The sequence below is a fragment of the Bos grunniens genome, chromosome 19, assembly GCF_055505025.1.
Source record: "Bos grunniens cultivar Pamir isolate PY7600 chromosome 19, Bosgru_T2T1.0, whole genome shotgun sequence".
NCBI lineage: Eukaryota > Metazoa > Chordata > Mammalia > Artiodactyla > Bovidae > Bos > Bos grunniens.
This window is the reverse complement of record NC_141183.1, coordinates 41,268,014-41,292,837: the sequence shown is the minus strand read 5'-3', so window position 1 is coordinate 41,292,837 and position 24,824 is coordinate 41,268,014. Positions and strand designations below refer to the sequence as shown.

The following is a 24,824-nucleotide window of genomic DNA, read 5'->3' as shown; positions in this document are numbered from 1 at the left end:
CATCCTTACCTAAGCTTGGTCTGCAGTGTGGTTTTCCTCTCTGTGTTTTAATCTTTCCCTCTATTGCCATCGTCTGAAGTAGTCTTTGTTCCCAGGTGGCTTTTCGTATCAGCGGCACTACCAGCAGTATTCTACATGGCTCCCCTGAAATGCTCATACAGTTCTTGGGTTAAAAGCTCAAGTTACAGGGAAGAAGGCAAAAGACGCCATCCACACCCATGATGTCTTTCTTTAAGCTGGAGAGAAAGTGAATCCGAGCAGTCATTGAGACACCACAGGTCTGTGTAGCGCTTTTGAGATTTGAAATCAAAGCCTTGGGTAGTTGATAGAGCTTGGCTTGGGAGTCAGGCCCCAGTTCAAATTCTAGCTCCAATAAATTATGTGACCTAGGGCAAGTTACATTATTTTTCTCAGCATCAGTTTTTTCATTTTTAAAATGGGGGTATTAATGCCCTCTGATCAGGGCTGCTTTGAGGGTTAAATGAGATTGTATTTATAACGCACGCAGCAAGGTACCTAGTTTATAGGCTTACAGCCTAGGGTAAGAGAGAGACCAAAAACCCATTTTGGAACACAGCGTGGAGGGGTGAAAGGTACGACACTGGCTTGCTGTGGGAATTCAGATGTGTGTGAACCTAACTGCAGGGATCTTCTGCCTCGGCCAGCCCGCGCCATCTTCCCATCCTCTGCCTCTCACATCGTATTCTGTACTTCTTTTTTTTTTTAAGAAATTTTTTGGGGGGATGTGTACTAGAATTGAAACCGGGCCCTCCTGCATTGGGAGCATGCAGTCTTAGCTACTAGACCACCAGGGAAGTCCTTTATACTTCTGACTCTAGGCCTTTATTCTTTCACCTGAATCTGCTATGGAATTTTCTGTCTGATTTCCTCTCATATTTTCTTTGTCTAAAACAAATTGTTTGTAGTGTCTGTACTGCAAAACTAGCAATTTATTGGCATCTTGAGATCTTAAGATCATAAGCATGAAGGTCCTGTCTCCCCTAATAGGATACTGTGTCTTTATCCTCACAGCACCATGAGCAGGACTTAACCCTTTATAAACGTTTATTTGATTGTGATTGCTTTAGGGCTTAAAGGGCAAGTCTACAATTCCATTCAACAGGTCAGCATGCGCATGTCCCTTTCTCCAGTAGCTCTTCCTATAAGGTCATGCCGAAACTCAGGGTAGCACTTGGTGTCTGGAAGAAGTGGTAGCTTTTTTTTTTTTAGGTGAACTCATTTTTATCTGATACAGCCCACAGCACTTTGCACATACTAAGTGCTCCGTCAGTTTTTGATTGGTTTGGACCCACTGTGCCAGCTCATGCACCTTGCCCTTCCCATCTGGGCGACTCTTCCTCTTCTCTTCCGTGAAGCTGCTTGATTGCTCGTTTTCCAGTGTCTCGTGTGGCATAGCAGCATGCTGATGAAGAGTGCTAGGTGAAAGAGAGGGGTGGGATGCTCTGGTTTATTTCTCATTCACACCAGAGAACAGTGTCCAAAGTAACCCAGTGAACATCCTGCAAAATGTGGAAGATTGTTAGAGCTTTGTTTATGAGGAAATTTTTGTCTCTGTTCTATGATCATAATTGATTTACAGTCTTACTCATCAGCTTGGCTCTGAAATAGGAGGCAGATGAGGAAGTATCCTGGCTTCAGCTTCCAGGGGAATTAGATGAGAGGGTCAAGTAAAAATGCTTCAGAGCTCTGGCCCCTGTTTTGGTAGGTACGATGGACCCAGAGGTTAGAGTCTCTCATAGAAGGGCTCTAGTGGAAGCCTTGCCTGCTGTTCTGAGGTCTCCTCTGTGCCGCAGCCCTGCCCCCACCTCGCCCTTCCATTCCCACCCTTTAGGGACAAGATGTGGAGGTTGGGCACCAACATAATTTGGAGATTAGTTTCACACATAAGCATGAAGGGGGAGGAGCAGAAGTAACAGAGACCTTATCCCTGCTCTCAAGAATCTTATAATAACATGCGTGACACAGAGAAGATTCTACCACTGTAGAGCAAGTAGCTTTCACCTTTTGTACCAACTTCACCTTAAAAGAAGGGACTGGCTACAGGACTATCTCAGGAAGGATCTGAATTTACCCTGGAGATCAGTGAGAAAGACAGCCATTCCTGATGAGCATTGCCCACTGCAGGCTCAGGATGGGAGAAGGTCAGCATGTTTCCAGGATAAGTGACATCCTCACACTGTATAGTAGTGTATTTTTTAAAAAAGTGTCAGGGTTACAGATGCCAGAAATTGCAATTATATAGAGGATGGGCGTGAGTAGGGGTTGTCTGGGTGCCCCCTGAGCTGAGCTAGGAGGGCAGTGGACAGATGGCGACGGGAGAGACACCAAGGAAGGCATCCAGGCAAAGGCGCAGAGTTGGGGGCTAGAGATGGAGTCCAGCTGAAGCGTGGGGACACCGTGGAGAAGTGGGAGATTAAATGGAAAGGTGAGGCAAGAAGAGGGTGTGAGGAAGGGGGATGGTCACCCTGGAGCTTTCCAAAGTCAAGCTCCTCCTTGGCTTGCTGACCATCGCCACCGTCACAGTGCACCAGCCTAGGCCTGACGTCCTTTGAGGGCAGAGTGACTGTATCTGGACATCATAAGCTCATAGTAGCGAAAGCTTTTGGGTAAAGTGTCAATCTTCCCCTGTTCGTGCTAATTGATACTGCGTGTGGTTCTTGTCTTTTTCTTCTTGACGTTTATATAAATACATGTAAAAAGCACAGCTGGTTTCCTGTAGCCTCAGACAGTAACCTAAAAAGATGCAGAATGTCAGGGCGGGTGGGAACACCCTCCCCTTCCCCATGTTTCATACAGCATAACTATGCAGGGACCAATTAATACAGGCCTGTGGGATGCGAACAGTGATGACTCAGTGTGACTGAGGCAAACTCAGTGACGTTCGAATGGGAAGTGGGCGAAAATTAAAACCATCATCACCACCGTGACCTGGGACAAGCCTGGAGCCACTCAGTAGTTTCTCTCCTCTCAGAATTTCTTGCACCTTTAATTCCAGAAGTTTTAAGAATAAACTACATTAAAGGAGAAAGAGAGCATTTTTTTGTAAAGAGTATTTCGTTACAGTTCCTCTTCGTTTAGGTATCTATCTGCTGGGAATCTTTAGGTTATTGTTATTTTTCAGTTGCTAAATTGTATCCGACTCTTTGCAATCCCCTGGACTGTAGCCTGCCACAGTCCTTTGTCCATGGGATTCCCCAAACAAGAATACTGAAATGGGTTGCCATTTCCTTCTCAGGGAACTTCCCAGATCAGGGATCGAACCCACGTCTCCTGCTTGGCTGGTGGATTCTTTATCATTGAGCTACCTGGGAAGCCCACGTTTAGGTTAATGATGTCTAAGTATTTGTTGACATTATACCTTTTGTGTTTGAGGAGTAGTAGGGTAGAGTGGAGAGCTTCCCAGGTGGGACTAGTGGTAAAGAACCTGCCTGCCAATGTAGGAGATGTAAGAGACATGGGTTCGATCCCTGGGTAGGGAAGATCCCCTGAGGGCATGGTAACCCACTCCAGTATTCTCACCTGGAGAATCCCATGGACAGAGGGATTCTCTGGCAGGCTACTGCAGGCTCACAAAGAGTCAGACACAGCTGAAGCGATGCATGCACGCACAGGGTAGGTGGGTAAAAACCATGGGGTTTGGAGGCAGGCTGCTTGGTTTTTAATCCTGCCTCCCCCACTGTCTGGCTGTATGACTCTGGACAAGGTCCTTTTCTGTTCCTTGCTTTGTAAAAAGGAGGTTAGTGTTAGTCCCTAGGTCATAAGGTTATTTGTGATGATCAAGTGAAATTCAATGAAGTGATGCTTACAAAGAGCTGTGCAGCATAAGTGCTCAGAAAATGATGACTGTCATGATGTAGGGTTTCACTTCTGGCAAGAGAAGCTGACTAATATGGTACTAGGACCAGGGCACACAGCTAAGCAGTAGATTCTAGGCTCAGCTTTGCCACTAAATTGTGTGACCAACTTTCCAGGCCTTCATTTTGTCATCTCTTAGAGTGTCCAGTAATACCTTGTCTTTCCTCCAGGGGTTTGGGATCAACTGTGACCATGGAATGCCTTGAAAAGTGTAAAGCAGCAGACAAATGCCAAATTTTGTCATCGATGTTATTATGGGGTGGGGGGAGGTGGTGGTGGTGGTGGTGGTTGGTTGATGATACTGATAAAGATGGGTCCAATTTTTTTAGTGTTTTAAATTAATTGTTTTTTATTGAGATATAGTTGATTCACATTATTGTGTTAATTTCAGGTATGCAACAAAGTGATTCAACTATATAGGTTGATTCTTTTCCTATATAGGTTATTATAAGATATAGAATGTTGTTCCCTGTGTTATACAGTAAATCCTCGTTAATTGTCCATTTTATATACAGTATGTTAATCCCATGCTCCTAATTTTTCCCCACCCCCTCTTTCCCCCTTTGATAATCATACGTTTGTTTTCTGTTTGTGAGTCTGTTTCTGTGAACAGGTTATTTCTGAATATAAGTGATATCATGTAATATTTGTCTTTGATTTATTAAAATGGGTCCAGTTTTCAATGTAACAAGCATGAGGAGTGATTTCCTGGTGGCAGTCAAGCACAATTGCTTTCTCCTTGTTGAACTAAAATGACATTTCACGTTTTCTTCCTCCTAGAAACCTTGGAGAGCTGATAGATCGGTTTGTGGCCGATTTCAAGGCCCAGGGCCCACCTAAGCCCAACACGGACGAGGGGGGTGCCGTGCTCCCCAGCTGCGCCGACCTCTTCGTCTACTATAAGAAGTGCATGGTGCAGTGCTCGCAGCTCAGTACTGGGGAGCCCATGATCGCCCTGACCACTATTTTCCAGAAGTACCTCCGCGAGTATGCCTGGAAAATCCTCTCTGGCAACCTGCCCAAGTGAGTTCCCGTTCTTCCTGGTGTGAGTGGTGAAGTAAGCTTCTGAATATACCTAAATATGGAAATCTTTGAGGAAATCCATTCTGAAGTTGTTTATTGAACTGCTAAGAATATCAGGAAAATCCCCTGATGGAGTTTCTAAGGGCCTGAGATGGTTTCCTCTCGAGTGGGATCCCCTAGCCAATCAGAACCATCACAGGAAATGCCCGCTCTGGCATTTCCTAGCATAGGTCACATCCTAGCACGGTGGACTCCAGGGTGTCAGTCTTATTATAGATGGATTTAGTTCACGTGGATTCAGTGATTCAGGGATAAGTACTTGGCGAAAAAAATGTGGGGTGATGGTAGAGATGACTTTCGAACAGTAAGGGCAGTTTCATTCAGGCCAGAGTCTCTCTTATGACATCCTGCTGTCTTGGATGGAGCCTAATATGTAAAAGTGTTGGGAGGTTGTGGGGAGGTCATTGTATAGCAGAGCTCCTAATTATAGTGACTTGTCTATATTATTCTGGGGCACTAAAACATCGTTATATTTTTTATTATGTGTGAGTATTCAGTTGCTCAGTAGTGTCCGACTCTTTGAGACCCCATGGACTGTGCATGGGATTTCCCAGGCAAGACCCCAGTCTCCTCTGTTCATGGAATTTCCCAGGCAAGGACACCGGAGTGGGTTGCCATTTCTTCCTCCAGGGGATCTTCCTGACCCAGGGATCGAACTCATGTCTCTGGAGTCTCCTACATTGGCAGGTGGATTCTTTACCACTAGTGCCACATGGGAAGCCCATATTTCTTATCACTTGAAATAAAATGGATCGTTCAACTAGAATTTTAGAGATACTTAGGATATATAGTAATTTCTATTATTCATTTAGAATATGATCTAAAGCAACGCTTCAGAATTTAGTAATTATAAATCTTCCCCATAGCTAAATTCAGCAGTTCTGGAATGAGCTGCTGTCATGGTCACTAAAATGTATCATATATAGGAGTTTTACATTATTAGGAGGAAAGAAAAGCCCTAGGCTCTGCAAGACATTTAAAGTTAACAGGTAATATTTCACCAATGAGGATTTATTTGAATATGATTAACATTATTTTTAAGTTTTTAATAACTGGTATCCTGATTTTCAAAATAACGTAAGTTTGTTATAGTTTGGAAAACACAGAAGGGCACAAAGATGAAGATTTAAAAAAAAAAAAAAAAACCACCACCCAGAGAAGACAAATTGAACTTTTCAGTACATTTTTCTATTCTCTATATATGTCATGTGTGCAACTGTGTGCTTTTGTTTATTTGTTTGACAGGATTGGGACTGCAGTGCTTATAGTTAGGTTTGTACCCTGCTGCTTTCACTTCACATCATGCTGTGTGCATTTTTCTGTGTGTATTAGTCAGTGTCACAGCAGGAAACAAATGGTACACGGCTGGGGTGTATTGTCAGTAAAGCCACTGTTCAGAGCAGTGGGGCAGGTGAAAGGAACCAGCGGAGGCCTCTGAAGCACCAAACACTTGGATGATTGTTACTCCCTTAAAATTCTTCTGAGAGCTGGGACTGTGGACAGAGGGCTGCCCCATGGAACTGTGGCCAAAGGTGGTCACTGCCAGGACCATGCTGAAGCAGAGGGAGCAGGAGCGCTGGTTGTCACTCAGACTCCTCTCTGCTCAACCTCTCTGACTTGCTGCGGCCATGGCTGTTGGCAGAAACCAACAGGAGACCAGAGGGCCGGGGAGCCCGGGACATAAGTGTGTGGAAGTCAGTCTGCCACACAGAAGAGAAGAGCAGAAAACAGTTAGCACAGTAAAAATATTCATCCAGCACTTTTGTTGTTGTTTTTTTTAAATTTAGTTGACTGCAGCCCGGTTCTTAGTTGCAGCCTGCAGAATCTAGTTCCCTGACCAAGGAGCGAATCTGGGCCCCCTGCCTTGGAAGTGCAGAATCTTAGCCACTGGACCACCAGGGAAGTTCCAGTCAAGACACTTTTTTAACATCATGAACATCATGATGCCGTGATGTTCCCACATGCAGAAGACCCTGAGTTAACGTCTGAGATTTTTTTTTTTTTTTTTGACCATTCTCTTAATTGACCATTTACATTGGGTTCACTATTTTGGTATTTCAAATAACACTCAGAAAAGCATCCTTGAACAGAGGTAGAACTACTGGATCAAACAGTCTAAAGATTTTTTTCTAAGCTCCTGAAATATACTTCCAAAATGGTTACACAGTTGCTTCTAACCCATAGTGGAAGAGAGGGCCATGTCCTTATACCCTTAGAGGTACTAAAAAAAAAAGCTTAAGATGTCTTCAAATCTTTAATTACCAAGAAGACTGGCAAGTTTAGGATTTTTTTTTTTTTTTTAAGGAAAAGAATCTCTCCTTTTTTATTTTTTTAAGGGTAAGTGTCATTGAATTCTGTTTCTAAAAAGTGGAATCTTGGACTTGTCTGGTGGTCCAGGGGTTAAGACTACCCTTCTACTGCAAGGGGTGCAGGTTTGACCCCTGGTCAGGGAACTAAAATAGCCTGCATGCCACACAGTATGGCAAAAAAAAAACAGACAGAATCTCACAGTTTAAATTTTATAACTACAGGAAGTTATTTTAAAAACTGCATTTTCCTATATTGTGATCACATGATTAGATCAATAGGAAGAGATGAGATGCTTTTGTGTTTCTTGAGGCAGTCAGGACTTTGGCCAGGAACCGTGTGTTAACCTTCGCTCTTGAACCCCTCCACAAGCACAGATTCCCAGGCAGAATTTTCTGAACTGAGAAAAACAATTGGGGAACCAGCTCTTGTGCTCTGGGTGATCCTGAATGAGCTGTGCAGATCAGGAAATTCCAGGCTAATCAAAGAAGCCGCTCAGCAGCCTTCTCTCTGAGCCTGAGCGTCATCGTAGTTAATATGACTGACAACTGGCTCACTGTTGGGATTGTCTCTTCCTATTTCTGATGGTCAGAGAGCTTTAAACACATGACCGTCAAGGTCAGGTCACTCGGAAGGGCCTCATTGTGTGTGGATTTGTTTGGGCCACGTCCAGCCTTTCCTTCCCCCTTTTCTTTTTCTTAAGATGTGCTGTTTCCAGGTCAGGAAGCCAGGGAGAGGTCCCGGCCTGACTAGTTCCTGTTGCTTTTCCTCAGAACCACAAGCAGCAGTGGCGGGCTGACCATCAGCAGCCTGCTCAAGGAAAAGGAGGGCTCCGAGGCGGCCAAGTTCACCCTGGAGGAGCTCTGCCTCATCTGCAGCATCCTGAGCACTGCAGAGTACTGCCTGGCCACCACCCAGCAGGTTAGCCACCCCAGCCACCCACGTGCCCCCTCCTCCTCCTGAGCTGTATGGGCCACCAAGCTCAGGTGGAAGACCACACAACCTCGGGCAGACCCACTGGCCTCCCCCAGGAAACAACTCGAGGTCCAGCCAGAAGACAGACCCAGCAGCCACTGCGCAGAAGGACCGTGTTAAAAGGAGGCTGGGTGAGACTGACCAGCCTCCTCCCTGGAGCTGTGTAAGCCACTCCGAGGGCATGATGTGCCCTGTTGAAAATAGGTCGGTAGCCTTGTCTCTCATACATGAAAAACAGTAATAGGCTTAGTGGTGCTAGGCCCCAGACTTGGTGGTGCTGAGTCACAACCACTGGTTTTGTTCTCAGGAGGGTTACCAGGCTCAGCAAAAACCCTCTGGGCTCTTATGTGTCTCCTGAAGTTTATGGAGCATTCTCTATTCTGCCGAAACAAATAACCATTGTTTGGATGCTGACGTTCAGGAACCGGGAAGCAGGAAAGGGTGATGCCCCTGCTGGAGCTCCCATTAGCAGAAGGAAGACCCAGAAGAATTTTCCATCCAGCCTTCAACGTGGGATTAGAAGTTCCTTTCCACGTTGGCTCTGGAATTCACCTAAGGTCAAGAGAAAGAAAAATAACTGGGAAAGGTTCCGTTCTTCCTCCCTTTTGGGATTTCTTACTTCGCATGCCTAGATCATAGGAAGGCAGGCATGACTTACGGTTCAGACAGTTATAGCTTGGAGCACATGTGAGCCAGAGCAGGAACACAGGAGGCCAGAGAAGAAGGGTCCCCCCAGAACTTCACAGTTAAGGTTAAGCCAGCCAGAGGCGGGGGCAGTAATATGTCCTTCTTGGGGACATGGTCACACTGAGTCACACGGGGAATAACCTGTGAAGTTTTGGCCTTGGAGCCAGAGACAGCCACCTGTTTAGTGTCAGAACTTCCAGGGCAGGACGACAGTATCTATGAGGACCTCCAAGGCAGGACCCAGAGTTCTTTGATGAAGAAGCATGATTTTAACTATTCTCTGTGTATGTGTAGAAAGAGAAACACACACATATAAATAGGGTATTTTAAAAGTAAAATAACCATGATACCAAAAAGAACTATGCAATCAATGACTCTCAATCCCATCACCCTCAAATAATCATATTAGCAATTTGGAGCCTTTCTTTCTGTGCTTTTCTGTGAACATAGTTTCATATGTTCTATAATTAACTTAGTTCATTTTCATATCCTCTTGTTTTTAACATCACAGTGTTAGCATTTCTCCTGTTGCTATGATGTTTTTCTTGCCATCATTGTTATGGTTACATAATAGTCCAATAGGGGTTATACCATAAATCATTTAACAGTATCCCTGATAATTGTTTATACTATTTCCAGTTTTTGCTTTTATGAGTAATCCTACAAAGAACATCTAAATATGGTTTGCATTATTTTTTTAAAGGAGATCCTTAGAAGTTCTAGACGAATTAGTAGATCAGAGACCATTCTGATGGCTCAACAATAGATGTAGCCAGTTTTTTGTTAGAGAAAATTATTTTTATTGATTATAAAAGTAAATACATTTTTGGCACCTATACTGTGCTCTCTCAATACCATTTTTCACTGAAGGGAACCAGTCATTCCTAGAGAAATAACTAATTCCAGGTCTGAGGAGATATACAAGATGAACCTGGAACATCAAATCATACAAAAAGCAAGACTATGAGAGTCATATAAAAAGGACTCAGGAGCTGTAGCAGGTTTTATGGTACAAAACAATATGTCCAGGTCCTAAGCCCTGGTACCTGTAAATGTGACCTAATTTGGGAATAGAGTCTTTAAAGATGTAATTAAGTCAGAATCTCAAATGAGACAGTCTTGCATTTAGGGGAGCCCTAAATCCAATGACCGGTGTCCTTAGAAAGGAGAAAGTGAAAAGTGAAAGTTGCTCAGTCGTGTCCAACTCTTTGCGACCCCATGGACTATACAGTCCATAGAATTCTCCAGGCCAGAATAATGGAGTGGGTAGCCTTTCCCTTTTCCAGGGGATCTTCCCAACCCAGGAATCGAACCTAGGTCTCCTGCATTACAGGTGGATTCTTTACCAACTGAGCTATGAGGGGAGCCCTTTAGAAAGGAGGGAGAGACTTAACGCACTAAGACATAACGAAGATGCCCACATGAGGGAGGCAGAGACTGGAAGGATGCATCTATAAACCAGGGAACACCAGAGGCTGCCAGCCACCACCAGGAGAGAGAGGACAGGCATGAGATAGTGCTACTTCAGAGCCCCCAGAAGGAACCAGCCCTGCCAGCCCCTTACCTTTGCGCTTTTGGCCTCCAGATTCTGTGAGAGGATACCTTCCTATTTTAAGCTACCAAGTTTGTAGTAATTTATTATGGCAGCCCCAGGAAACTTATTACAGGAGCCAGCTTTGCTGGTCAAAGATGAGACATAAAAGTATCACTGAGAATATTAGCTACAGTGGATTGAAAACATCAAATGTGTTTAAATCCATTTGGTTACAATGATATTTTTTTTAATTCAGTTACCACGTTGGAAGATACTAAGAAATCACTGATATGAATTGAATATTGGCAAAAAGAGGGAAAGTTCTTAACCTGCTTTGCCTACCTGACTTGTAGCTCAGGATAACCAAATCACTGACAATGGGTAGTGTATCTTTATAGCGGATTTTCAGCAAATAAATGAAGAAGAAAAGATAGAATTCGAGTAGCATTCTTTTATACCTCCTTAATGGAATAATGGATCTGTCATTGACCATCAGTGGTTGCTGACTTTACAAAAAGAAAAGCAAACATCAGTTATCTCTTGATGGAAGTACACAGCATCATCATGAAGGAGTTTTCTTTCTGTCTTTTATTTTTAACTGTGCCATGCGGCTTGTGGGATCTTAGTTCCTTGACCAGGAATTGAACCCAGGCCACGGCAGTAAAAGCTCTGAGTTCTAACCACTGTACCACCAGGGATTTTCCATGAAGGGGTTTTCTTTAAAAAAAAAAAAAAAAATCTGGGGTGTCCCTGGTGGGTCAGTGGCAAAGAATCCATCTGCCAATGCAAGAGACACGGGTTCAATCCCTGGTCCAGAAAGATCCCATATGCCATGGAGCAACTAAGCCCATGTGCCACAACTATTGAGCCTGTGCTCTAGAGCCCAGAAATGACAACTACTGAGCCCACGTGCCCTAGAGCCCAGCCTCCACAGCAGGAGAGGCCACTATAATGAGAAGCCTGGGCACCACAACTAGAGAAAAGCCTGCGCAGCAACAAAGACTCAGCACATCCAGAAATAAATAATAAGTAAAATCTGTATCTGATCAAGCTACAGTTTACAGGAAATACAAGGGACAGAAGAACTTGCAATTAGTACCTTGTGGATACAATCAGTAAAATCATACCATGAGAAAAGCTACAAGGCAAACAAACCAGTTTCCTTAAGAAAAAACACAGAGGGTTGGAGTTGGGGGGATGCAAGAAGAAATGAAGGGAGAAACCGAAGAGACTTGAGAATCCAAGCAATAAAGAATTGAAAAATAATACTTAAAATACAGTGCCAATAATGTGTCAATACCAGTTCATTAATTGTAACACACTTACTCTTAACAGCTGCATAAGTGTGCCATTCATTCCTCTAAGAGCTCTTTATGAAGCACTTTTCAGGCACCAGGCACCGTATTTGGTATTAATTCACAGTGGTGAACAGAGTAGACAAATTTCTTACCATGGAACTTAGGACTAATAGAGGAGCCAGATAATATAAGTAAGGAAGTTTTGTGGGAAGTTCTAGGAAAGAAACAGATGTTGCAGTGCTAATAGAGATTGCCTGCTGAGGTAGAATAGTCAAGGAGGGCCTCCCAGAGAAGGTAATAATGAAGTGGAGTCCTGAGTGTTGGAAGGAGGTTGCCTGGAAGGGCTGGGCACTGGGGAGTGGCAAAACAAGGGAGCTGGCTTGGTAGGACGAGCAGGGAGAGGGAGAGGAAGCAGGAAGTGTAAAGGCCCTGAGAAGGAAAAGACCCTAGAGTGTTCCAGAACCTTAAGTGGTCACTGTAATTGAAGCCGAGCAGGCAAGGGTAGGGAGAGCAAGATGTGGGCCAGAGAGCTAGAGAGGACCCACATCTTAATTAGAAGTTGGGATAGTTGGGTTTTATTTTCAACGTAATGGGAAAAAGCAGCTGACGGGTTGAAGCCGTTGTGAGCCTGTGCCATAATTTGTCTCCTCAGTCCCTTACAAACGTGCAGATTGTTTCTAGTTTTTCACTAATATGAACAACACTAGAATGTGAGCTTTATGAGAAGAGGATCTTATCTGTTTTTGTTCACAAACTACATCATGACAGAGCCTGGTACAGAATAGATTAGTCTCTCAGTCGTGTCCGACTCTGTGCGACCCCATGGACTGTAGCCCACAAGGCTCCTCTGTCCATGGAATTCTCCAGGCAAGAATACTGGAGTGGGTTGCCATTCCCTTCTCCAGGGGATCTTTCCAACCCAGGGATCGAACCTGTGTCTCCTGCATTGCAGGCAGTTTCTTTACTGTCTGAGCCATCAGGGAATCCTGGCACAGAATAGGCTGTCAGTAAATATCAGTTGAGTTCAAGGCCACTGCAAAGAACTCCCGTACATTTCTGTACCTTGTTCTCATCAGTCATTGAAATATCTTTCTAGATGCAAAATTGCTGGCCGAAAGAGAGTATATATTTAAATGTTTGCTTTTTAAATAAATTGCCTTCCCAAAAAGTTACATTAATTTACCCACCCCTAAGAGGTATTTTTAAATTTAAGACAAAACATTGGTTATTCATAGAGTTTCTGTGATAAATGGGTTTGGGGCTGCTCAGTGAAGCGATTCCTGGGATGTTTTGAGATATTTACAATTCCCAGTCAGTTGTATTTTTCTTCGAGACGGCTGGGAGCTCAGCCAGTTTCCCTCCCTCGGCTGTAGGCTGATGGAGGCAGAGACCGTGTTCCTTTTGTTTACCTCAGTATCCCCAACACTTTAATATGGTGGGGAAATGGTCCATCCCAGCGCTCAGGGAAGACTTTTGATTTTATTGCCACCTACCCCCAAAGGCTTCCAATGTTAGTGGGTGAGCCTGCAATTCACAGGGCAGGGAGTAATCTAAAAATGAGGGTCTTTTTAAAATTAAATTTGATTAGGACTTCTCCGATGGTGCAGTGGAGAAGAGTCTGCCTGCCAATGCAGGAGACATGGGTTCCATCCCTGGTCTGGAAAGATTCCACCTGTCGAGGGGCAACTTAAGCCTGTGAGCCCCAACTACGGAAGCCTGTGTGCCTAGAGCCTGTGCTCTGCAATGAGAGAAGCCACTGCCAAGAGAAGCCTGTGCACCACAACAAAGAGTAGCCACTGCTCGCTGCGACTAGAGAAGGTCCCAGCAAAACAGCAAAGACCCAGCACAGCCAAAAATAAAGATGAAATAAACAACTTTTAAAAACTAATTAATTAATTTGTTGGTGTGTCATGAGAACCAAATACAGCACAGGGCCAGAGAGCACAGGTTCTGGAGGAGATTCAGTTCCCTCCCCCCCCACTCACAGAGCTGGGTAGGCCATGCCTCCACACTCTCATCTGTCAAGTGAGGATCATAATAGAGTCTTCTTCACAGGGCCGTGAGAATTAAATGAGCCCATACACGAAAAGTGCCCAGAATGGTACCCGAATCATCACACTCGGTAAATGTGAAGTAGGCTTACTACGGTGCTCCTTCCGATGACCACTAAGCGTGTTTCTCTCTCTCTCTCTCAGCTGGAAGAGAAACTCAAGGAGAAGGTCGACGTGAGTCTGACTGAACGAATCAATCTGACTGGAGAAATGGACACGTTCAGCACGTGCGTACTTGCAAGTCTTCTCTGGACTCTACCCTTACCCTGCGCAGAGCGGTGCGTCTCAGGCCATCAGCTCAGGTCACTGCAGAACCTGAGAGGTTCCCAGAGCCTTCTGTTGGATCAGGATTATCTTCTCCACAAGCCACTAAGGAGCCTGAGAAGTTGGTGCAGCTGACCCATATCCTGCCTCCTCATATGCAGTCATTCTTAGCTTACAGGGGTTTTATTGCTGCAGTATCTATAATAATGGCCTTCTCTGGTGACTTAGCAGTGAAAGAATCTGACTGCCAATGCAGGAGACTTGGGTTCTATCCCTGGGTCAGGAAGATCCCCTGGAGAAGGAAGTGGCAACTCCCTCCAGTATTCTTGCCTGGAAAATCCCTTGGACAGAGGAGCCTAGCAGGCTACAGTCCATGGGGTCACAAAAGAGTTGGACACGACTTAGTGACTAAACAACAACAGCAGTCTAGGATAACAGGGAAGAAGAACTTTCCCACCTCAGCCATCCCTGCAGGAAGGTCAGGTCCAGGGCCTCCTGTCTGCCCTCCTCAATCCACAGAGGGCCAGCCTCACCTCCAGTGTTTCAGGATGTAAAGGGTGAGCGACCTGATTTTAGCCATGAAGGCAGGTGGAGGAGTAGGCAGGGCACGGATGTATTTGGGGTGGGAGGGTGTCTGTCCAAGGAGTTCAGATGAAAGCCTTTGGAATCAGTTCTTGCCCTGGTGCCACCTGGCAGAGTTTTGTCATGGTATTTAAGTGAGATTGGGGAAGGAGAAGCTTCAGCTTTCTCATCGGCCACTTAACTGAGGAAAAATCCAGGTCCTCCTCTTAGGTCATTTTCCTCTCTTTCTCTCAACCTTTTTTTCCCTCCAAGGTCTGATTTAAACATTTTAGGCAAGCGTGTACTTTGGGAGGAGTGAAGAGGGATTCTGGGCATAGCCGCAGGGGAGATGAGCCACGGGATCTTGTGTCCTAACCGAGTGGGGACACACCCAAGCGAGACCAGACACACAGCTAGAAGGAGGGTGGAGCCAAGATGCTTCTCCTTGTCATTCATTCCTTTTTGAAATAAACTCGAGTTTTTTTGATGAAATGGTGAAGCTAGGTTTTGCACAGGTGCCTAAAACCTTGGCAAGGGGCTGTGTCGGTGGGTCATTCACAAGTCACTTCTGTAAGCCATGACCACAGTGGTGTGTTTGACTTGCAGTGTCATCTCCAGCAGCATTCAGCTGTTGGTTCAGGACCTGGATGCTGCCTGTGACCCCGCCCTTACAGCCATGAGCAAGGTAAGCTTTCAGAAAGTGCTGCCTCCTGAACGTCAGAGAGTGGGCACAGGTGGTCTCTCCCGGTCCTCACCTGTAGCTCCTGCGGGCTCTCCAGTGCTTAAAGCACCAATCAGGAGGAGAACGGAGCCCTCCAGGAGTTTCCACAGGTGCTCAATTGATCTTGCACCTGAAGTCAGTTGTTTGTCCTTTGAGAATGAGACGGGGAGCAGGTATGCTTCCTGAGTTTGAAGGAAAGGTTGCCTTTGGTCAGCATCTGACATGTGCGGAAAGCCCTTTGTGTGGCCTCCCTAGAACGGGTGAAAGTGAAAAGTTGCTCAGTCGTGTCTGACTCTTTTGGACCCCGTGGACTGTAGCCCACCAGGCTCCTCTGTCCATGGAATTCTCCAGGCAAGAATCCTAGAATGTGTAACCCTTCCCTTCCTCAAGGCATCTTCCCCACCCAGGGATCGAACCTGGGTCTCCTGCATTGCAGGTAGATTCTTTACCAGCTGAGTCACCAGGGAAGCCCTGGTGGTGGTGTGCTTAAGGCAGTCACTTCTAACTCATCTTCATTCCTGCCACTCAGAGGTTTTTCCAACTCTTTCTGAATTCTGGTGACTGTGCAGGGTTATTTGATCAGGTTGCAGACCCTGGTTTTCTTTTCTTTTAGATACTTATTTCATTGCAGCAGGCAGGATCTTTAGTTGCAGCATGGGGGATCTAGTTCCCTGACCAAGGATCAAATCTGGGCCCCCTGTGTTGGGAGTGCAGAGTCATAGCCTCTGGACCACCAGGGAACTCCCACCTCTGGTTTTCTAGTATCATGGGTCCGTCAGCCCTCAGTCCCCTGGCCTCTCCCTTGGCATTTCCCATGCCTGGCCTCATGTTGTTCTTTGGCATTTAGGTGCCTGTGTCTTTTCTCCCTAATGTAAATACCTTGACTGCATGGACCACAGAGAATAGAGAAGACTGTCATATTTGTTGATTAAGTTGGAAATAAGCAATTCTTCATTGATATTTTTTCCCCCTTAACATTTATTTATTTGGCTGCACCAGGTCTTAGTTGTGGCATATGGGATCTAATTCCCTGCCCAGGGATCAAACCCAGGCCCTCTGCATTAGGAGGTCAGAGTCTTAAAGACTGGACCACCAGGAAAGTCCCTCATTGATTTCTAAGCCAAATAACACAAAGCCGTCCACTCTTTGAGCCTTCTAGAGCAGTGGTTGGCAAGCTACAACTGGTGAGCCACATCTGGCCCACTGCCAGATAAAGTTTTATTGGCACACAGCCACACTCATTCATTGTATGTTATCTATGGCTGCTTTTGTGCTACAACAGCAGAATTAAGTAACTGCAGCTGAGACCAGATGGCTAGCAAAGCGTAAAATATTAACAGTCTGGCCCTTTACAGAAAAAGGTTTCCAGTGCCTATTCTAGAGTCATAGACTTTTGTAGCATTCTTACAAATTCTGCAGAAAGAACTTCTCAGGGGCCTACTGGCCAGTAGCAGAGTACAATGGAAAGAACACTGGCTTTGAGTCAGACAAACCTAACTCCTCATTTTTCCTTTGGGTGTGTTGAGCAAATAACAACCTCTCTGGGCGCAGGTTACCTCATCGGTATGTGAAACAGGGGGCTCTGCCTCCCAGAGTGTTGTGAGAATGGAGACTGGCCAACAAACGTTAGCCCTCGTTCCCTGTGGTCAGGAGGAGTGGCCATGTCACAAGGTTGTGTAAGCGAGACACTCGGTCTGAATTTGGTTTTGTAGTAGATTGTAAATATTTAAGAAAAAGAGAGGTTAATACCCAAACTTAAGCTTCAGGGGTTTTTAATGATGCTCAGTGGGGAGTCCTGAGTAGCCAGTGTCACAGAGTTTCCTTTCAAAAGGCTGATCCTTTCACCAGTCAGAGGTGAATGTGTATTTCCAGCATCCGAGTGTTTACAAGCAGAAGACTCGGAGCAGGCAAACTGAGGCTCACTCATTTTCTTAGAGAGACGTGACTCTGAGGATTGATTCTGCAGGCTCTGATTATCCTCTCACTGCCGGTGAACGTTCCCGACATCCTGAGCATGATCTGTTCCAGCTGCCTCCTCTCCTGCCCGCCACACAGCTTAGGTCAGAAGGCAGCTGGGGAAAGAATGTCTACATTTACCAAAGGAAGACCGAATTGGGTTTTTTTGTTTTTTTGTTTTTTTTTTGTCTTTTTAGTAAAATAGCAGTTGGAGGGGCCTTAATGCTCCAGGTGTTGCTTATGTGAACTGTCATTTCATTAGGTGGGTTTCCTGCAAACTGCCCCCACCACCCATCTCTCCCCCAGACCCACACCAGCAAACACTCACAGAGACCATACCTCCAGAATCTTTTGTTTATATCACAGGAAAACCACAGACGTGGGAACGCAGCAGCTGGGAGGCCATTACTCTGTGTCTGAATCTTCTGGAGTTCTAGCAAAATGAAATCCATGTGATGAAAATGACCAGATATAAACAAGCCAAGTGGTCACAAACCGATTCAACAAATACCCTGCGATTTGTGCCTGCACTCTGTTCTGTGTAGTTTCTTCAAGGATTTTTTAAAAACTTTTGTGATCACGTTTATTCTTGTCTGTAATTCCATCATTTTTGCTGCTAGTTGAAGAGTTCAATTCAGACTCTACCCAGAGCAAGGCTGGGAAAGTCGTGCACTTTATTCCAAGGTGCTTGTTGTTGTTGCTGTTCAGTCGCTCAGTCGTGTCCAACTCTTTGTGACCCCAGGGACTGCAGCACGCCAGGCTTCCCTGTCCTTCACCATCCTCCCGGCGTTTGCTCAAACTTGTGTCTGTCTGAGTTGGTGATGCCATCAGTTCACCATGAGTACGTGGGTTTATTTTTGGACTCTCAGTTCTATTCCATTGATCTATGTGTCTTTTCTCATGCTAGGGCCACACTGTCTGATGAGTGTAGATTTCTAGTAAGTTCTAAAATCAGGAAGTATGAGTCTCCCAACTTAGTTCTTTTTCAAGATTGTTTTTGCTATTTTGAGTGTCTTGCAGGCTCACCGTTGTTTGTCTGATCCAGAGTATCTTTCTCCCTCAAGACACCATGGCACTTATATTAAGTCTCTACTTTGTTGTACAATTATTTTTTCTATCTCTGTCTCCCCTGTTAAGCTGTGAACAACAACTTGAGGGCTGTATCTTCATTTTTTGATCTCCCCAGCACACCACAGTACTTGCTTAACAGTAGTACTCCTAGAGTGACTTTGCAGGTAAAGAAAGCAGAAAGAACAAAAGTTTATAGACACTCACTTCACCAAAGAATGGTGACCAGATGAGACAAAGGTGGTAACTCTACTGACCAGATTTAGCTGGGTAGAGCTGGCAGACAGTAGGAGACTCAGGCCTCTTTATTGGAAGTGGCAGGATCATAGAAGCCTTGAAGCCTTCAGGCACATCCAGGTGCTGTTGAGGATGAGGTGACGATCCCCAGTGGTACTTAATAGCCAGGATTCTTACTTCACCAAGTAGCATCCTGGAGCAGATTGAAGTTGGAAATAGGAAATCCCCACATGTAGCTATTTGCTCCCCAGCTGTGGGCAAGAACACCGCTGCTGGTGAAGGAGAGAAGAACACAGAGGGGCAAATTTGGTAGAAAATCCACAGGAACGGCTTTAAACGGGCCAAACCCACAAGGAGGAAGCACAATACAAGCAAACTTTAGTGGTTTCTCTGAACCTGTGTAACCTTGAGGTAGTGTTTTTGATGTTATGTCAAAATTACCCTTCAGACCGCTTTCCCCTCCCAAATTGCATTATTTTCTCAGACGAGCTCCGTGAGATGATTAGTAAATTGCTGTTTACAGAGCGCTTTACCAGGAATCAGCACCCAAAGGTGTTAACCGCGTTTAATTCTGACAAATATATAAGGTTCCTGTGTTAGTTCCTTCTCAGTTTCACAGATACGGGAATGGAAACTCATCAGATCTCTTAGTTAAAATGCAGCAGAGCCAGGATTCAGACTCAGGTCTCTCCTCTGTGCAGTAACACACCACACTTACAGAGTAAGTTAGTCTTTTGGCATATGTGGAAACTGAGGCAAAAATCAGCCCACGTAATTTGTCTAAAACCGGAAGAGTGACGACAGTGTGTGCTCGGTCCTGGTGGGTTCACATGAGCGTGTTTTCACGCTTACATGAGCATGAGCTCTTCAAGCATTCAGAAGCATCCTGTTAGATACTGGTCTTCAGCTTTTCTCAATCTGACACCATGACTTTCCTATAGGGAAGAAAACAGGTTGAGCAGCCAACCCAAGTATTGCAGCCTGCTCTGCACATTTCTCCAGAAAACTAACGAATTATCATTCTGGCATGTGTGTTACTTGGTTTTCTTTTTCATAATAAGTCCAAGGCCATAGAGCTTTATAACAGTAAAGCCAAAAATAAAACCGAGTCTCCTGATTCTTGAAAAGGAAGTTGTTTGGAGTGCTTTGGTGGAAACCATATGAAGAGTTCTGTCTTTTAAATGTAATTTCTGTGAATTCTTAAGAATTCATATGTCTCTGCCAGATGCTGATGTTCGGTGTAATTTCTTTGCCTGTTCAGTCACAGAAAGTGGTACTCAGTCGTGGAAGGTATTGTAACTTTTAACCCCTGATGTGTACATGTTGTGTAACAGAAAGGGCAACAGTAAGATTGCCATCCTACAGAATGAATGTGGCAGGAAAAGGTCAGTGAGCACAGTCTTACTTCCTTTTGTTGTCCAGAATAATTGTAATTCTTGAGCCTCCTAGAAATTGGAAGCTAAAGAAAGCAATTCAAGTTTCCTAAAAAAAAAAGAATTAGTATGCCTGAGTGTGGCCTTACAAGTAGGATTTTTTTTTTTTTTTAATCTCTTGCTTCCTTAAAGGGAACCATTCGTCCCATGGTCCTCCTCACTCTGTTCTTTTTCCTAGGGCTACTCACATCCCTAGGTTGAAAGAATCTAAGTCTCTGTCCAGAATCAAACAGATTTAGCTTTTAGCCCATTAATGGTAGTTTTAAGGGAGGAAAAAAAAAAAGAAAGAAGAAACTGAACAAATTAAATTTCCTTACAGTCTGGCAAGTAATTTCTATTAGATTTCAAGATCGGGAACATGTACTCATTTAGGAGGCGCCTTACTATTCCCCAAAGACATTTCAAAATAGCCAGAACCGTCCTCAAATCTGTTCTCATTTCCCTCAGTTATTAAAATGTAGATCTGTTTCAGGAGGCTCACAGGGCTCCATGGTTAGGAAATCCTCATTTCCATCTACCACCTATAATCAAGGCACATCTTTCTTCATAAAAGATTTTTTTTTAATGACCAAAGCAAATTACCTTCATTATAGAAAATTACAGATTTTTAAAAAGAAGAAAATTTAAACCACCCATAATTCCAATTAACAAACATATTTCAGTCTTTCTTCTTATGCCTATATTTTCTTTATTTATCTTCATTTTTGGCTGTGCTGGGTCCTCATTGCTATGCAGGCTTTTCTTTATTTACGGTGTGAGGGCTTTTCATTGTGGTGGCTTCTCTTGTGGAGCACAGGCTCTAGGGCAGTAATTCAGAGCCTGGGCTCAGTAGTTGAGGTTTCTGGACTCCAGAGCACAGGTTCAGTAGTTGTGATGCATGGGCTTAGTTGCTCTGCGGCATGTAGGGTCTTGCCAGACCAGGGTTCAAACCCATGTCTCCTGCATTGGCAAGCGGATTCTTTACCACTGAGCCACCAGGAAAACCCTATGCATTTATTTTTAAATAAGCAAGCTTATGCTTTACATAATATATAACCTCTTTTTCTCATTTTGCAGGTTTTAATAGTTTTCTGTGCCGTTTGAGCTGAATCTGTGGTATTTTTTAGTGATTGCTTAGTACTCCATAGTACAGAGTATTTACTATTAAACTTGTAACAGTAGTTAACATTTACCATGGAAGTAATACATGCCAAGCACTGTGTAAGAGCATCCCATATACTGTTTTTCATTAACTGTATAGATTATAGAGGTTATCATCATCCCAGTTTTATGGCTGAGAAAACTGAGGCTCAGAGAGTTTGGTCACTTGCCCAGGTCATGCATTTAGCTCGTTGCACAAACAATATTAGGACTCATGACTGGCGACTCCAGATCGCCTCATCTGAAGTACTGTCGTCTGTTGCCCCGACATGTATGTGATCATTTCACTTTTGATGGATGTTAGGCTATTTCCGGTTTTTCACATTTATAAATAGTCCAGCAATGGACAACTTTGTGTGGGTGTGTGTTTTCTGAGCATTCATAATTATTATCTTCAGATGAGTTGCCATAAAGGAGTTGCAGAGATTTAAAACTATGTAAAATGCAAAACTTTTTTGATATTTTCAGATCACCTGTAAGAAAGCTTGTACAAATTCACCTTCCCATTGGCCCAGCAGTGAATAAAAAAAAAAAATCTACTTAAAGCCTTTATTGCTCCACTTTCTATCCTGGATCTTACTGGTTTTCCTCCCAGAGTTAAGGAATGTGTATCCCTGAGCAAAGAAGTGAGAAGAGTTATCCTTTCCTCTTCTTCTGCACCACCATCACCACCACCACATCCTCTACTTTGGACAAGCTCATCTGTACACAGATTTTGCTTGCCCCAAATTTCCTTAGTTAATTTCAACTTCATTTCAGGTGGTAACACTTATTTTGGAAAGCAGCATGATAAAGTGGAAAGAAACAGGGACTTTGGAGTTAGTCAGACCAATGTCTAGATCTCATCCCTGCAGACTTATCAGTTCGTTAGGCCAGTCCCTGATTGTCCTCACATCTGTCTTATCATCCATGAAGCAGGAATAAGAATACCTCCTTCACTGCATAATCGTCATAAGCAGTAGGTTCATGGGAAAATGTCGATCATGGTACTTAGTACATAGTAGGTGCTCGGTAGAATGTTCCTTCCTCTTTTTTGTTCCCCACACAGTACTTAGTTGAGTGCTATGCTTGGGGAAGGTGCCTAAAAACAGCACACGCTTGTTGTGTGAGTAAAAGTAGCCTGGACAGACATGAGGTGTGAGCGTGTGCTTGTGCGCGTGCCTGGGGCCAACATCCCAGCAGCCTTGCCCGTAACACTAGACTCTGATCGCCTGCGATGTTCCCAGACTCCACAGGTCTGAGTCTGCTCTGTACAGCTTTAGTTCTGAGATAAGATGAATATGAATTTGATGAATATGAATATGATGAATATGAATATGTGAATATATTGAATATATGAATAAGATATATATGAATATATGAATAAGATGAATATGAATCTGAATTCTCGGTTGAGGAAAATTAATTTCTCAGGAGACCTCTGTGCACGTTTCACATAGCCATGGAGAAACACACATGCCGTAGTCAACTAGCATGGAGCCCCGTCCTCTGATCAGTGGGTGAGTCAGAGGTCTCTACTGCTCTGGGCATCTCCCCAGCCTTCCCTGTGAGGGGCCAGCACACTCTCTTTCCACAGGCACCAAAAACCACCGGGACTAGCAATGCCCTGAGCCCCACAGCCTCCCCCTGAGGCTGTGTGGGGTCCCTGGGACTCTGGTGTTGTAAATGGATCATTTCCTTGCTTGCTGTTTTTATCAACCCTACATCTTGGTTACTGCTTCTTTTGCAAGCTTGTTCTTGTTCAAATAGCACCAATGGTATTCAACCCCACCCCACCTTCTAAACAAAAAGCGCAGAAGAAAAACCGTGAAGTATGGAGTTCTATGAAGTATGAAGCTCTGAAGGTCAGATGCAAAGTTCACCTGGAAAAGTTGGAGTCTGATTTCCACTAATGGCTTTTCAGGACGTTTGTTCTTCCAGTGCAAGCTCCTGTTTTATGTCCCTTGATCACTGTGCATTTCATCAGCTTCTCCGTGAGAAACTGGGCTCCCCTTGAACTAAAGCTGAGTTAAGTACTGTTTTCTCTTTGTTTGAAATAATTAACATGTGTCTAGGAAGCAGCCCAGTGTAGCGCTTGGGTTTAAGATGGGCTTGGGCTGCCTCTACTCTGCCATTGATCAGCTGAGTGACTTTGGGCCTCTTCTCTTTGAGCTTTTTCAGTCTCCTTGTCAGTAAGACAAGATCTTACTGTAAGATCATGTCGGAATAGCAAAGGAGATGATGTGTGCCAAATGCCAGGCCAAATGACCTGCACACAGTAGGTCCTGACGTAGGTACATTGGCACATTCAAGTTACAACCCAAACCCTAAGTCATCAAGGGGAAAGATGGCAGAGCATCCATCCGAGGCTGTGGCTGGACAGTACCACTGCTGGCTGTATTTTCCTCATTTTTTAGAGAATAGTCTGAACAATGTCAACTTTCATTGTTTTCCAGTACTTTAAATTCTTTTCTTATTCCACAAAGCTGGCTTAATTTTTTTTTTTTAATTTTTGTTAATTTTTGGCCACACTAAGTGGCATGTAGGATCTCTGTTCCCCAACCAGGGATCAACCCCTGTCCCTCGAAGTGAAAACACAATCTTAACCACTAGACCTCTAGGGAAGTCCTGGGTTGACTTAAATTTAAACTCATGAATCCATTTGACTTTTGTTAGTACTTCATTTATCTTGACCGATGGAGTTCGAAATGGCCTAAGTATTCAGGAAAATCGGATCTTTCACCTAGATTTCCCAGTGTGGACGCATTCTAACATGGCCAGTGGTGGTCAAGAGGAGGCAGCTCTCCAGCGGGAACTTGAACTCTCACGCCGCGAGCTCCGTCTTGCCCAGAGTTGCTTGTAACCGATGACAGGGCATGTCACCACCACCGACTGTGGTTGTCTTCTGTCAATGGAGAACCATCGTGCTTAGATAATTGTTTACGAACTTTTCAAGCTGTTGAAACGTCAACTGCTGCCAGCTTGGAAAAGAGCAGTCATTACTATGGATGAGCTTTGCACTCGATGGAGGGCGGAGTTCACTGTGCGTTTTGTTCCCCTGGGGCCTTCTGCCGTGGAGCTGCTGACAAGCTGGGAGTGGAAGATGAAGTGTAGATGGTAACAGCACCTGCCAATTCTGGCCTCAGCCTGTGAGCTCATTTAAGGCCCCCTAGGATGTTCATTGTTTGAATGGGTCACATCTTTAATATCAGGTGGGAAAAGAAGTCTCTTGAAACAGAAGAGGATAAGGAAAACATTAGAAGTAGCCAAAGCATTAGAATATAAAGTCAGTTCATATTAGACTTTTCTACCATCTCTGCGTCCTTTGCTTTTATTTTTTTCGTCCAGTAAAAAAATTAGAGGCCCTTTTCTTTCTGGAGCCTCATTATGAAAGCTTACATAGACTTCATGTATCTGGGCCTTGGTTTTCTTATCTGTAAAATGAAAATGGAGGTGCCTTCCAGCTTTTGCATGGTTCCATGCTTACACAGACCCAAAGCTTTTAGGCCATAAATACCTGTTGATGTGAAGAAACATTAGGACAAAACATAGAGTCATTTGAGCTTCCCAGGAGCTGGGGGATCATCCGTGTATACAATATGATTCTTTTAAACACATTCTCTCAGGATTGAATTTTTCCTTTTCCCAGGAGCT

At 44.3% G+C, this 24,824-nt stretch overlaps 1 protein-coding gene across 11 annotated transcripts in view; it reads left to right on the top strand.

Annotated features, from left to right (window-relative positions):
- The window catches only part of VPS53 (VPS53 subunit of GARP complex), a 123,304-nt gene that overhangs the window by 74,894 nt on the left and 23,586 nt on the right, over positions 1–24,824 (top strand). For 7 of the 11 annotated variants that reach the window (XM_086359836.1, XM_086359834.1, XM_086359835.1 and 4 more), the window contains 4 exons: positions 4,657–4,899; positions 8,040–8,187; positions 13,956–14,038; positions 15,243–15,321. In XM_086359836.1, the coding sequence (XP_086215962.1) occupies positions 4,657–4,899; positions 8,040–8,187; positions 13,956–14,038; positions 15,243–15,321 (553 nt within the window). Of the gene's footprint in view, positions 1–4,656; positions 4,900–8,039; positions 8,188–13,955; positions 14,039–15,242; positions 15,322–17,679; positions 17,898–22,604; positions 22,691–24,824 lie in introns of those variants that run through there. The other 4 variants (XR_015148118.1, XR_015148117.1, XM_086359838.1 and 1 more) reach the window with 2 other exon arrangements.